The 14034-nt window shown below is 70.5% G+C and overlaps 1 protein-coding gene across 4 annotated transcripts in view; it reads right to left on the minus strand.

Annotated features, from left to right (window-relative positions):
* Positions 1-14034, minus strand: part of JAG2 (jagged canonical Notch ligand 2) — a 28429-nt gene that overhangs the window by 13084 nt on the left and 1311 nt on the right. For 3 of the 4 annotated variants that reach the window (XM_036306394.1, XM_036306393.1, XM_036306391.1), the window contains exons 1-5: positions 10975-11146; positions 10437-10793; positions 2978-3035; positions 1532-1783; positions 1300-1360 (exon numbers count right to left, since the gene is read on the minus strand). In XM_036306394.1, coding sequence (XP_036162287.1) covers positions 1300-1360; positions 1532-1783; positions 2978-3035; positions 10437-10793; positions 10975-11040 — 794 coding nt within the window. In that variant the 5' untranslated portion in view covers positions 11041-11146. Of the gene's footprint in view, positions 1-1299; positions 1361-1531; positions 1784-2977; positions 3036-10436; positions 10794-10974; positions 11147-13209; positions 13281-14034 lie in introns of those variants that run through there. The other variant, XM_036306392.1, reaches the window with a different exon arrangement.

The following is a 14034-nucleotide window of genomic DNA, read 5'->3' on the forward strand; positions in this document are numbered from 1 at the left end:
GTCCACGGCCTGCACAGCGCCCATGCGTGTCCCAGCCAGGGCTGTCCACGGCCTGCACAGCGCCCATGCATGTCCCAGCCAGGGCTGTCCACGGCCTGCACAGCGCCCATGCGTGTCCCGCCCAGGACTGTCCACGGCCCGCACAGCGCCCATGCGTGTCCCTGCCCAGGACTGTCCACGGCCTGCACAGCGCCCATGCGTGTCCCAGCCAGGACTGTCCACGGCCTGCACAGCGCCCATGCGTGTCCCCGCCCAGGAGTGTCCACGGCCTGCACAGCGCCCATGCGTGTCCCAGCCAGGGCTGTCCACGGCCTGCACAGCGCCCATGCGTGTCCCAGCCAGGACTGTCCACGGCCTGCACAGCGCCCATGCGTGTCCCCGCCCAGGACTGTCCACGGCCTGCACAGCGCCCATGCGTGTCCCCGCCCAGGACTGTCCACGGCCTGCACAGCGCCCATGTGTGTCCCGGCCAGGGCTGTCCACGGCCTGCACAGCGCCCATGCGTGTCCCGGCCAGGGCTTCCCACAGCCTGCACAGCGCCCATGTGTGTCGCGGGCCAGGACTGCCCCCCATAAGCCACCCCACGACGGAAACCTGAGGGGCTGCTTTGGAGACATGCCCCAGATCTGTCTCCCCCGCTCCTGCGCCCGACTCCTCCCGCCTCATTCATGGCAGCTCCAACGCTCGGCCAAGGCTGGGAAGTGGGGGTCCTCCTTGACCTCCCACTCCTCCTCTCACCCCAACATCAAATCCACCCGCCATATCTGCAGGAGCCGCCCCCCTCGCCCTCCTGCTGGGTCACCCCGGCCCCGGCCCCGGCCCTGCAGTGGCCTCCCACCGTCTCTTCCTGCAACGGCCGGGGTCCTTCCCTGCCCCTGGCCCAGCTCTGAGCCTCCAGCGGCCGCTCTTCCCGCGGGTCCTGCCTGTGGTTGCAGCCCCGGCCCTGGCCCCCACCCAGGAGCTCCAACCCCAGGCCCCCCGCTTCTCCTGTGCTGGGGACCCCCATCCTCAGGTGGCTCCGGTCTCCAGGCCTGCGCCCTCGGACAGGACTGCCCTGGCCACACTACATGGAATGGCCCTGCCACCCTCCCGCCCCTGCCACGCTGTCCCTGCCACGCTGTCCCTGCAGGCCCTCCACACCCCAGGCTCTGACAGCGTCTCCCCTGCACTGTCAGCTGCCCAGGGGCAGGGCCCACATCCCGATGCCCAGCACGGCCCTGTGCACAGTAGGCGCCCCCCACCCTCTGCTGAGGCAGGAGTGCGAATCCAGACGGGGTGAAGGGGCAGGTCGGCACTCACCTGCACTCCCCGGGCACGGAGCAGCCCCCGTGGAGCAGGTTGCAGCCTTGTTTACACACGGCTGCAACAGAAAGGGCAGAGAGCCTGTGGCAGCGGCAGTGCGGGGCCACCGCCAGCCCCCCCGCCCCTCCCCTCCCCTCCCGGCACCCCCTGGCCCTGCCCGCCCCGCCCCGCCCCTCCCCTCCCGGCACCCCCTGGCCCTGCCCGCCCCGCCCCTCCGCGGCACCCGCACCTTCCTTGCACTCCGGGCCCATCCAGCCGTCCATGCAGGCCTTGTTGCCGTACTGGTCGCAGGTGTGGTGGCCGAAGAAGTCGTTGCGGGGCCGGCAGAACTTGTTGCAGGTGGGGCTGTAGTAGTGCTCGGCGCAGCGCACGCGCACCTGCAGCTCCAGCTGCGCCACGTGGCCGCTGAAGCGCAGGCTCTCCCAGCGGTCCTCGGGGTTGACCATGCCCGCGTGCGACACCCGCTCGATCAGCAGCTCCTCTTGGGGGGGCGCAGAGTCAGTCGGGCCACACCGGCTCCTGCTCCACCCCCAATGCAGACGGGGCAGGAAGGTGGGGGCGCCCCCACCTGTGCCCACGCTGACGGCCCCTCCTATGCCACTGCCCCGACCCAGCAGGGGTCCACCCCTGGCCCCTGCGATCGCTGGGGCTCAGCCCCACTGCAGGCACACCCTGCCGCCCATCTTTCTCTAAAATGCATTTTTATTGATTTCAGAGAGGAAGGGAGAGGGAGAGAGAGACAATGATTAAAGAAATCATTGATTGGCTGCCTCCTGCACACCCCACACTGGGGATTGAGCCCGCAACCCGGGCCTGTGCCCTGAGTGGGAATTGAACTGTGACCTCCTGATTCGTAGGTCGACGCTCAAGCACTGACCACGCTGGCCAGGCATCTATTGCCCATCTGAAAGCGCCTTCTCTCCAACCCAGCACCGGACAGCTGGGCCTCGCCCCAAACCAACCACTGCACAGGGGGCAGGGGGAGGCATGAGCGGCAACCACGGGCACAGGGACCGTGGGACCATCCCCTATGCTTCTGATTGGCTTGGGATGGGGCTCAACGCCTCCATGACCTGCCTCCGGCCCCGTGACCTCACCGCCTCCCCTCTGCCAGGCAGGGCTGGGGCTGCTCCCTGAACACATCCGCTCCCGCTGGCCCCAGGGCCTTTGCATGTGCAGCTGCTGCTGCTGCCCGTGGTGCTTCCCATCTGCCTGGGAGAAACCGCTCTGCCCTGCACACAGGGCCCCGCAGGACAAGCACAGGCCAGCCCACTCGGGGCGTCTCGGGGAGAGGGCCACCGGGCCCCCTGTTCCAGGTCAGATAGGCAGAGAGGGGGCCACAGAGCTAGAGAGCCTCCCGGGGCGCCCCCCTCCTCTATGCCACTGACACGGCCCCCAGAACACCACCCACCAGGAGAACACCGGTGACACCGGGGGGGAGGGGGCAGCGCGTGCACATGTCTGCGGTCACCACCGTGGCAGGGCTCCTGGCAGCCGGGTGAAAAGGGACACAGGGCTCCGAGTCCGTGGGTAGGAGCGCCTCCTGGCACCGGGGCCTCCTCCCCGCCACGGAGGGCGAGGGCCTGGCCACACCCACCTCTGCAGCTGGGGGGTCGCCCCTGCGGGCGGCGCTGCCACCTCCCACCCTGCCCATGGCCTGGCGGCGGGAACTCACCATCCGGGGTGGTCTGGTTGTCCCAGTCCCAGGCCTCCACGATGAGGGTGAAGGAGCGCTACGGACACAGGAGGAGCAGTCAGGGACCCAGCCCCGCCCTCGGCCTGCGCTGTGCGAACGCGGATCTGCCCTGCCACCCCCTCGCCTGAGCCCAACTCCGCCCTCGGGGTCTGTCAGGGCTTCCCACCCACGAGGACCCCCGCCCAGCGCCCTTGCTGGAACCCCCCCCCCCCCCACATCTCAGCCGACCACAGGCCACCGCGGGCAGGAGGGCGGCTGCTCCCAGATGCAGGCTAAGGGGCCGAGGGTCCTGGCTCCCTCGGCCGGGCAGCAGGGAGCAGGGGCTGGAGCAGCGGAAACAGGGCCCCCACCCCCACCGGGGCCTGGGATGGGAGGGGCCGAGCACTGCTCAGGAGGAAGCTGAGGTCCTGCCGCCAGCCCACCCGAGGGGTCCCCGGGGGCCCCGGCCAGGACGCGGGGCCCCAGCTCCGGGCCGCCCCTCCCAGGCCAGGGCAGGCTCACAGTGAGCAGCCCACCGCCGCGGCCTCACCAAGACGACCAGGCAGTGAGGGCCGGGGCTGCACCGGCGGGAGAAGGCAGCCCAGGGAGCCCTGGTGCAGCTCAGCCATGGTCACCGCCCCACCCACTCCCAGGACCATCTGGTCCTCACGCCCCCGGCTATGTCATGGGGTGACAGCACTGCGCCACCCCTGGACCCGCCCCTCTGCAGGGGTAACCAGAGCCTTGTCACTCACAGGCACAAGCCTCCCAGGAGGGCGGGACTTGGCCTCCCCCGGGCTACCTCTGTGGTTCCCCATCCATACCACTCGGCCCCACCAGACCCTGGAGCCACCCAGGCTGGGGGGCCACAGGCCACCCAAGGGGACCCTGCAGTGCAGAGGCCAGACTCCTCCCATCCCCTACCCTGCAGTCTGGCTGTGCTGGGGACCCATCCACCGCCAAGGACCCAGGCCCACCCAGGCCGCTCCCACCACCCAGGCTGCTCCCACCATCCAGGCTGCTCCCACCTCCTGGGCCGTTCCCACCACCTCCCAGGCTGCTCCCACCACCTCCCAGGCTGCTCCCACCACCCAGGCTGCTCCCACCACCTCCCAGGCTGCTCCCACCACCTCCCAGGCTGCTCCCACCACCCAGGCTGCTCCCACCTCCCAGGCTGCTCCCACCACCACCCAGGCTGCTCCCACCACCCAGGCTGCTCCCACCACCCAGGCTGCTCCCACCTCCCAGGCTGCTCCCACCACCCAGGCTGCTCCCACCACCTCCCAGGCTGCTCCCACCACCCAGGCTGCTCCCACCACCCAGGCTGCTCCCACCACCTCCCAGGCTGCTCCCACCACCTCCCAGGCTGCTCCCACCACCCAGGCTGCTCCCACCACCTCCCAGGCTGCTCCCACCACCCAGGCTGCTCCCACCACCCAGGCTGCTCCCACCTCCCAGGCTGCTCCCACCACCCAGGCTGCTCCCACCACCTCCCAGGCTGCTCCCACCATCTCCCAGGCTGCTCCCACCAACTCCCAGGCTGCTCCCACCATTCAGCAGCCTCCTGCAGACCCCCAGGCCCAGCACCACCCCACCTGGTCCCCCTCCCTGCCATGGGCATCTGCCACAACCAACCACACCCACTGCCTCTGGGCGCCCAAGGCTGGCCCTTGGGGACCCTCTCCTCCCCCCACAAGACGCTGGCCCTCCTTCCCTCATTCGCACCCCTGCTCCTGCCCTGAGCCCCATCACCACCAGCGCTGTCCCGGGACCCCCGATGATCCCCAGGACCTCACACCCACCGGCTGCCCCTGGGGCCTGCACCCACCCAGAAAGCATGGGCTGAAACTGGGAGCCCTCATCTGCCCTCTAGGCCACTTCCTGCCACCGCGGCCACATGGAAGTCCCCAGACGCGTCCCACCTCTTGAATCTCCGTTAGAACCATTCCCCGCCCCCACCCTCCTCCAGAGGAAGCCGGGCCCAGCCTGCCCACCTCCTCCAAGGGCCGCCTCAGCACAAGGGCCCGCACACCCCCATCCCCAGGCGCCCATAGACCCGCTCTGTCCGCACCTCCTCATATGGGGAGCCCTCTCGGGGCTCACCCAGCTCCTGCCCTCCTCACAGCCAGCCCAGCAGGTCCGTCCACAGCCCTGTGCACACACAGAGCCCTCCCTGGCACGGATGCCACCCTCAGGCCGCTTCCCCGGCCATCCCACTCCTGGTGGCAGCTGGAGCCCAGCTCCTTCCAAGCTTCGCTGGTTTCACTTATTCGTTCATTCATTCGTTCACTCACTCACTCACCCACTTGTTCCTCCTCCCTCCCTCGCTCCCCTCCTTCCCGCATGGAGCCTGCAGAAGGGTCGCTCTGCACGGGGACCACAGCCTCTGCCCCAGTGGACAGTGAGCCAGAGGGGCTCGGGGGGGGGCGGGGGGTGTCAGGGCAGGGCCCACAGTTTCCGCTGGGACCAGGGCTGCAGAGGGCGAGGGAGCGCAGCAGGGACACGGGGCCAGACTGCCATGCCAGAGCCAACGTTGGTGCCAACACAGAGCAGAGTGAGCGGCTGCGGGGGCCTGCGACCACCAGGGTGGGCACTGCTGGGAGCAGGGGGCCGGGCCAGGGGGCCTGTGGCCACTACCGGCCAGCCCACCGCAGAGCAGGAGGCCGGGCCGGGCCGCCCGCCCTCAGAGCGGCTGCCGCCTCCCCACCTGGGCACCGGCGTGCAGGGAGCTCCTCCCGGCTCCCAGGAAACCCCACGCCACTCGCTCAGGTAGGGTTACCGCCACCTTCTTGGAGCCCGGGCTCCGGTTACCTGCTCCCGCAGGGACGTGCGCCCGCCCGCCCTCAGGGCCGCCGCCCGCCAGCTGGGCTCCTGCACCTGCACAGCAGGAAGCCACCCCGAGAATCTGAGCCGCCCGCCGTGCTGGGCCCGCTCCTCCCCCGGGCGGCTCCCAGGACTCAGTTTCCCCTCGGCGGCGGCGGCCTGTCATCCCTGCGCTTCTGCCTCCGGCCGCAGGGCAGGGCTGTCAGCCCACAGAGTCCACGGGCCTGGGCAGGGCTCGAGGGGGCCCGTCGTCCCAGGACGGGCTGGGTGGGGCAGGGGGCCTAGCAAGCAGGCAGAGGGACCCTGGTGCTCCCCCCAGGTTTGGGGGGCCCTGGCCTTAGTCCCCAAAGGCTGGGCTACAGCTCCTCCTACAGCAAGCCCGCCAGGACTCGCCCGCACTGCACGGGCAGACCCTCACCCCACCGTCCATTGCCTCCTCCCGACCCTGACCCCCAAGGCCAGGTCCAAACCCTTCATCTGACCGTCAGACAATGACGGGGCAGCAGCCCAAAGACGTGGAAATGGCACCGGACACAGGACCAGGTGCACACACCCCACCCCAGGGCTCAGGACTCCCCGTACCTGTGCCCCACCCCACAGGCCAGGGCATCCTACACGGGGAAGGCCCAGCAAGAGCACGCCGTCAGCCCACTGCCCAGGCCCACGCCCCAGCCTGGCTTGGTTCCTGCACCGTCCCCATCGGCCATCCGGCCCCCCACAGAGCGGAGCTGGTGTCGGTGGTGCCAGGAGCTCCAAGCACAGATACATTTCCTGAAACCCGAGCTTGGAGAGGCCTGGGCCTCTGCCGCCATTGTCACCGAGAGGGAGGGGGAGGGGGGAGGGGAGAGGAGGGGGGGAGGGGGAGGGGGAAGGAGGGGAGGGGAGGAGGAGGGGCGCCTCCCACAAGGCGTGGGACCTGAGAGATGGCAGGAGGGATGGACCACAGGCCCACACTCCACACCAGAGACCAGCCGGGGTCCCACCCACCCCACCCCCAGGGCCCTGTGCGAAGAGGGCCAGCAGCCCAGGTCCCCCAGGACCTCTGCCGACAGGCCTTGTGAGACGGCTGCCGCCAAGACTGGCTGATCCTAGTCACACCCTGCTCACCTGGGGAGGAGGATGGGGACCCTGCTCACCTGGGGAGGAGGATGGGGACCTGGCTCACCTGAGTTTTCAGGATGGATACCCTGCTCACCTAGGATCTGAGAGATGGGGACCCTGGCTCACCTGGGACCTTAGAGATGGAGAAGTCTGGGGGTGAGGACCCTGGCTTGGGCCTGGAGATTAGAGATACTTGTCTCCCCATCACCATCTTCCACCTCAGGCCCTGACCTGGCTCCCCAAGAACCCTCTTATTGACCCAATCTGCCCCCCAGAGCCTGAGACGGTCCCTGAGAGCCACAGTCCCTTCCACGAAGCCCCGGCCTCAACACTGCAGGGACCTCTGCCCTGTCCGCTGCAGCCTGGCTCCCCAACCCTCAGGGCAAGGGACAAAGCCCCGGCCGTTTCCAAGCCCACCCAGTGGCCCCACTTGGCCAAGCCCCACGCAAGCAGGACTCCTGGTGGGAAGGCGTAGGAGGGAAGCAGGGGCCCGGGGTATACACAGGCCCCAGGAGGGGAGTGGGGCGGAGTGGGGTGAGGAGGGAGCCAGGGCTCCACCAGCCCCAGCCCCCGGCTCCCTGGGGGGCAGGGAGCACAGGGAGGAGGATGCTGTCTCCACCGAGGGCAGCACAGGTGCGGGGCGCAGGCCTCGGCCTGGCCAGTGGGCTGGGGGCTCGTGCAGCTGCCAAGCCCCTGGATAACTGAATGCCATGTGGCCGGACCCTGGACCTCATCCCCCCAGACCTCCCATCTGGGACACGTGGCTCTGACAGGCCACCCGCCCACACACACACCCCTGAGCACGCGATGGCCCCCTAGGGACTCCGACCTCTTGCTGGGCAGCCAGAAGGGGAGGGAAGAGACGAGGCAGGTGGGGAGCGGGGCTGGGGGTCCCCAAAGCTGCCGTGTCTGAGGGCCTCAGGTTGGCTGCGCTGTCAGAAACAGGGTCAGCCCCAGGCCCCCCATAACACGCAGGGGGCCTATGCCCACCTCCGCAGTCCCTACCTCTCAGTTTTGCCTGCCACAAGCGACCCGCAGCTGTGCCCAGGTGGGCGGGCACAGCCTCCAGCCAGGCAGCAGACAGTCCCCTCACTCCCACTCGGTGGGGCCTGGCTGCCACCTTGTACCTCCATCAGCCAACGCCTCTGAGTCCACCACCCATCGGCCCTGCCAGCCCCGGGGAGCCTGTGCACACACATGTGCACACATACGTGCACACACATGCACACACCGCCTCCACCTGCCAGCCACAGCCCAGCTCTGGGCAACGGGTGGCCCCGACCTCTGGGAGGCCAGTGCAGGAGGGGCACCTGTGGGGTGGGGTCAGGAGAGCAGGGGCGTCCTCACACCTAGGCTGCCTCCACCTCCCACATCCCGGCCCCGGCCCAGCCTCTTGGAAACTGAGCCTGAGGCCCACCTGGAACCACGGTGCAGCCAGCAGACACCCAGTCACCGGACCAGCCTGGGGGACTGGCAGGGGCCCTGGGGGCGGCTCCCCGGATTCCTTGGGGGCCCACGTTCCACCTCCAGCCATCCAAGGCCCTCCTCATGTTCCTACCCCAGGGACCCCGAAAGTCCACGCTGGCTCCAGCCGAAGCCCCCAAGGCCGGGCCCAGGCACATCCTCCGCTTCCTGCAGTCACAGCAACGCGCCCCCGGGGGTGCCCCGGGTGCCAGACATGCCCCAGCTCACAGGACAGAGCGGGACCCGCCGCGAGCTGAGGCCCCGTGGCCGCGGAGCGGAAATACCGGGGCGCTGGCATCACCACCCGCTCCACGCCCAGGGTGGCAGCCACACTGTGCTGGGAGGGGAGGCAGGAGGGCCCCAACGCGCACTGCCCCATGGCCCTGCTCCCCCACTGGGGCCGGCCACTCGGCCCCTCCTGGGACATGGGGGGGGGGGGGGACTAGCTGCGAGCGGGAAGAGGGGACCTGCCTGAGACCCAGAGCCCAGCACCCAGGGCTCCCTGGGAGCCGAGGGCCTGCCCGTCCCATCACAGGCCTGGCCGGCCGGTGGGCCCAAAAGCCACGAGGGACACGTGCTGGCCCGCCGCATTCCTCTGAGGCCTCCCTGCCCCCGCGCCACGGCTGCCAACTCAGGCAGAAAACACATCCTCAGGTAGCGATCCGAAGCCGCCCTGGCTGGGCCCCAAGTGCAGATGACAGGCTGCGGCCCTGCTCAGACCTGCCTGCTGCGCCGATGTGGGGGCGAGAGGGCGGGCTTATCGGAACTGCCCCGGGCCCTCCCAGGCCCTCCAGGGCCCTCCCGGCCTGCCCCTGCTATCCATCTCAGGGGCCATTCTCCTGAGGCCCTGCGGTCAAAGGCAAACCCAGAGTCAGCCGTGCTCAAAGGGGCAGGACCGTGGCCGGGGGCGCCAGGGACAGCCTCCCTACCAGGTGGGCGGCCAGAAGGGGGAGGCTGCCTGGCCGGAGGTTGGAGGAAAATGCCAGCACAGGACTCTTGGGGGGCAGCCTACAAGCCCAACCTCGACGGGCCTGGCCTCGACTCCCAGCGCCCACTGGGGCACCAGGTGGGCACATTCCTGGTGCTTCCAGACAGCTGGTCCAGTGGAAAGTCCTGGGTCAGAAGACTGGGCCCCTCGATCACAGCCTGGAGCCCCGCTCCAGCGACTCCCCACTCCCAGGCCCACCCCAGCGGCTGCTGACCCTGCGCACTGGGATCCTGCCCCACCCAGGTCCAGCACTGCAGCACAGGGACCCTTGGGTGCCAGCCCAGGCCTTGGTTCTGAAACAGAACACATCAGCCACCTGGAGGCCTGGCCTGGCCACCCACACCCCGTCAGAGAGCCCCGGTCCTCTCGTGCACCATGGCCCGGGGCAGCCCACATCCCTCCTGGTGCACCCAGGTCCAGGGCTCCAGCCCAACCTCCATGCCCCCACCCAGAGAACGAAAACAAGAAGCCACCACAGACGGGGCCACAGAGTCACGGCTCCAGGGCCCCTACTTCTTCCCCTGGGGTGAAGGTGGTGGTGGTGGGGGGCGGCCCTGGGCCAGCAGCAGGGGCTGCAGCCTACACACACAAATCAAGCCCTCCTGAGCCCAGCCCCCAACCCCCCATCCCCACCCCATCCCGGGGCATCCAGGAAACAGCAGGGCGAGCGCAGACTGGCTGCGGGCCCAGGGCGGCTCCGCCGGGGCCTGCCCCAGACCAGCCCCAGCACGCGCGGTGCACATGCCTCCGCGGCCTGCCGGGCCCCAGGGCGCCTCGCGGCGCTTCCCCACCCAGACAGACACGCGCAGGACGACGCAGGCACACGCCGCGGGCCGCCGAGCACGCGGGCCGCCGCCACCCCACCCCCGCCGAGACCCCCGCGCGCCCACGTGGTGGGGCGCGGACCCGGCCCCACGGAGCACGCGCCGGGGATCTGCCCGCCGCCTGGCGCCCCCTGCCCGGCGCGCCCCGTCTGGGTGCGCGCGGCCGCACGCGGGGCCGGGGCCGCAGGTGCGGGAGGATCGGCGGGCAGGGTGGGGGCCGGCAGGGGAGAGTTGGGGCCCAGGGTGGGGGCGCACGTACCGGCCAGGCGAACTGGAAGGGGATGACGACGAGGGCCGGGTCCTGGTCGCCGCCGGCCCGCGCTCGCGCACGCACCCGGTCCCCCGTGGCACCCGCCGGCGGCAGGTAGAAGGAGTTGCCTCCCAGCACGGGCGTGGCTCCGTGGCCGTAGCTGCAGGGCCCCGTGGGCGTCACCTTGGCCTGGTACTCCTTGAGGCACACGCGCACGTACGTGTCGCACTCGTCGTGGCCGCAGCCCCCCGCGCGCGCGGTCCGGCCGTGGCCGTCGCCGTCGCAGCAGGCGCCGCTCAGCAGCTCCCCGTTCGCGTTCCGCAGCGCGCTCACCCGCAGCTCGAAATAGCCCATGGGCCGCGCCGCCTAAAAATAAGGCAGAGGGAGCGCGGGAGGCGCGGGCCGGGGTCGCGAGCGGCGCCCCGCCCCCACCCGCAGCGAGCCCTCCGCGCGCAGCCCCGGGGCTTCCGAGCCGCGGCGCCCACAGGCGGTGCCGCCCGGCCCCGAGGGACCGTCCGGTGCGCCCCGTCCGCACCCCACGGCTCACCTGCACGCAGAGCGCCAGCAGCAGCAGCAGCCGCCGGGGCAGGCGCCCCCGGCCCCGCTCCCGCATCGCCGCCTCGACCCCGCGCGCCGCCGCCGCCACCCCTGCGCGTCCGGCCCAGCTCGGCCTCCCAGCGCCCGCGCGCCCTCCGAGCGGCAGCGGCGGCGGCGGCGGCGGCGGCGGCGGGCGGAGTCGAGGCGGCGCCGCGCGGGCCTGGGCGGCGGCGAGCGCGCAGGAGCGGCGGGCTCGGGCTCGCAGGCGGCTGCGCTCGACCCGGCCCGGCTCCCTCCCGGCGGCGGCGGCGGCGACGGCAGCGGGTCCCGGCCTCGGCTCTGAGCGCCCGCAGCCAACAAGTTCGGGACGAGACTGACAGCTCGCTCGCCCATTCGTCACCCGCGCACCTGCATATGCATGAGGGGGCGGGGCCGCGCCGCGGGGTGGGGCCGGGGGGCCGGGGGCGCCGGAGCTTTAAAGGCGGCGGAGGGCGCCTCCTGCCAGCGCCCGGTCCGGCGCGCGCCTCCCGGGAAGCCGAGGCCGCGGGGGTTCCGTCGCCGACGCTTCGGCGGCCGATCTCGCCGAGCGGGGACCCGCGCTGCCCGGCGCCCTCTGCCCGCCCGCGCCCCGCCGAGTGCCGGGCGCCCCCTGAGGTCGCCGCCCGGTCCCCTCCCATCATGCGCCGCCGCGCGCTCCTCCGAATCCCCGGGGAGAGGCCACCTCCTGCACAAACCAGGGCGAGGCCCCCACGCGCGGCGGGCGCGGCCTGGGGCCGGAGCCGGGCCCCACCGACTGCGCTCCCCCTTCGCAGGGAGGGTCCCCTCTCGGAGCCGCTCCCACCGCTCCGTGCCGGCCGCAGGGGGCGCTGCTCCCCGCCGACGCCCGGGCCCTCCCCGCCCCCGACTCGCGGGTGGGGCAGCCAGGCAACCAGCGCTCCCAGCCGGAGGCTGCGTGTGCCGCTCGCGCCGGCACACGGGTCGCCACCACACATTCGGGGAGGGTCGGGGCCGGGCCGAGCTTGGACCAGGCTAGGCCCCCCCCCCCCCCCCAGAGGCTCCTCCTGCCGTCCCGGTCGCCAGCCCTCGCCCCACCTGCTGCCACACCTCCAGGGAGCCATCCCCAAGAGCTCCTGGTCTCCAGGCACCGCCTCCCCTCCACCCAGCAGGGCCCCCCAGGACTGGCGATCGCCCGGCTGCCGGGGGTCACGACATGTTCCACAGGGGTCTTCCGGCCCGACTCCCACAGTAACGGACCCTCCAGCAGATCTGCCCCGGACCTGGGCTGGGTGCCGGGGGTGCGGCCGCTGCCGGGAGCTAGCCATTGGCACAGTGAGGGGCCTGGAAGGCCCTGGAGGAAGAGGGCTCTGCAGGAACTGGTTCAGGGCCGGGCTGGCAGGAGGAACTCGGGGGACACACACTAACCCAATGGCCCTGTGCCTCGGGGATGAATGCCGCCCTACCCGTCTCGCTGCCCACTGAGCAGCCCTGTCCAGAGCCCAGGCCTCAGGTGCATGTGGCCATCCCTAACCTGAGCCCCTCTGCCAGCTGGAAGGGGCAGGACACAAGCCAGGCACCTCCACACACAAAGACCCCTCCTCACAAGAGCCTCCACACCGTGTTCAGGGCACCCCTTTCTCCCTGCAGGGGTGGGGGTTCCCTGTGGAGGTCCGACTCCGCTCTGGCCTGGAGGGGAGAGGAGACCCCACTTCCAGGGGTCCGAGGCTCCATCCTGCTCATGCCCACTGCCCCGCTACCCACCGAGGCCCTGGGCACCTCTGCCCGCACTGTCAAGCACTGAACAAGGCAGACAGTCCCTGCCCACCCTCAGGGTCTCCGGGCAGGGGTAGACTTAAGGCGGGCAACCCAGGGAGGAGCCCAAGACGACAGGGGGTCAGCCAGGTGAGCAGCCGGGATGGTCCGTGCAGTGGCCCTGGGGCCAGTGAGGGCCTGTGAGAGAATGGCCGAGGCAGAGGGGTGAGCGGCCTAGGGGAGGCTGGGGAGGGGGTGGGCGCCAGGCTGAGCGGACTTCGGTCTTCCTGCTAAGACCGACGGGAAGTCACAGAAAGCAGCTGAGCTGGGATCCCTGGCTGCGGGGGAGGGGTGGCAGGGTGAGGTCCGGCAGGGAGGCCATAGGTGGCCACTGTCACAGGGCAAGTGAGAGGGGAAGGTGGCCAGTGGCCAGGCGGGGCCTGGAGCTGGAGGGACTGAGGACCGGGGAATTCCAGCGTGTGCCTCCCTCACGCACCTGGGGCTGCTCAGGCCAGCTGGGGGAGGGAAGGCGGCCTCGGCTGCACCCCCATCCAGAAGCTCCTGTCTCTAAAAAAAAAAAAAAAAGAAAGAAAAACAAATTTTTTAAAGCCCGGCCAGCATGGCTCGGTGGTTGAGCATTGACCTGTGACCCAGGAGGTCACAATTCAATTCCCAGTCAGGGCACATGCCCGGGTTGTGGGGCTTGCAGGAGGCAGCTGATCAGTGATTCTCTCTCATCATTGCGCTCTCTCTCCCTTCCTCTCTGAAATCAATAAAAATATATTTTTAAAAACTGGAAGCTGCTGTCTCAGCCAGAGGCACCAGGGGTGACCGTACCCTGCATCTCAGGATCCAAGCTCAACCCGTCAGGAGACGCCGCCTCCCTCGGGGTCCGGGAGCCCCTGCCCGCCCTGCAAAGCGACGGAGACAGTGGCCTGGCCCAGGGCCTCCCTCCACACCCTTTGGGAGCCTGACCGAGGTCCCTGTGGCCAGGGCAGCTGGGGACGGCAGACCCTGGACACCTGCCTCCCTGCCCTGGGTCCCATCCTAGGGGCCCAGAAGCCCCTCCTGACTCCTAGGAGCCAAGGCCCAGACCTAATGGTGCTCAAGAGGTTCAAGTCAGGGAAGGTGGCCTCTCCCGGGGGCAAGGGGACACACCCCCACACTGGCGGTTGCTAGGAGACAGGAACCCTTCCTCTGTGGGGTCCCTGCAGGGATTGCTGCAGCCTTGGGCCAGAGGGCTGCAAATCTAGGGGTGGTCAGGGAGCCTGCCTCCACCCTTGCCGGGCCAGGCTGCCCTGCCTCTTCCAGGAAGGCCACC

This window comes from Myotis myotis, unplaced genomic scaffold (genome assembly GCF_014108235.1).
Source record: "Myotis myotis isolate mMyoMyo1 unplaced genomic scaffold, mMyoMyo1.p scaffold_m19_p_41, whole genome shotgun sequence".
Lineage (NCBI taxonomy): Eukaryota > Metazoa > Chordata > Mammalia > Chiroptera > Vespertilionidae > Myotis > Myotis myotis.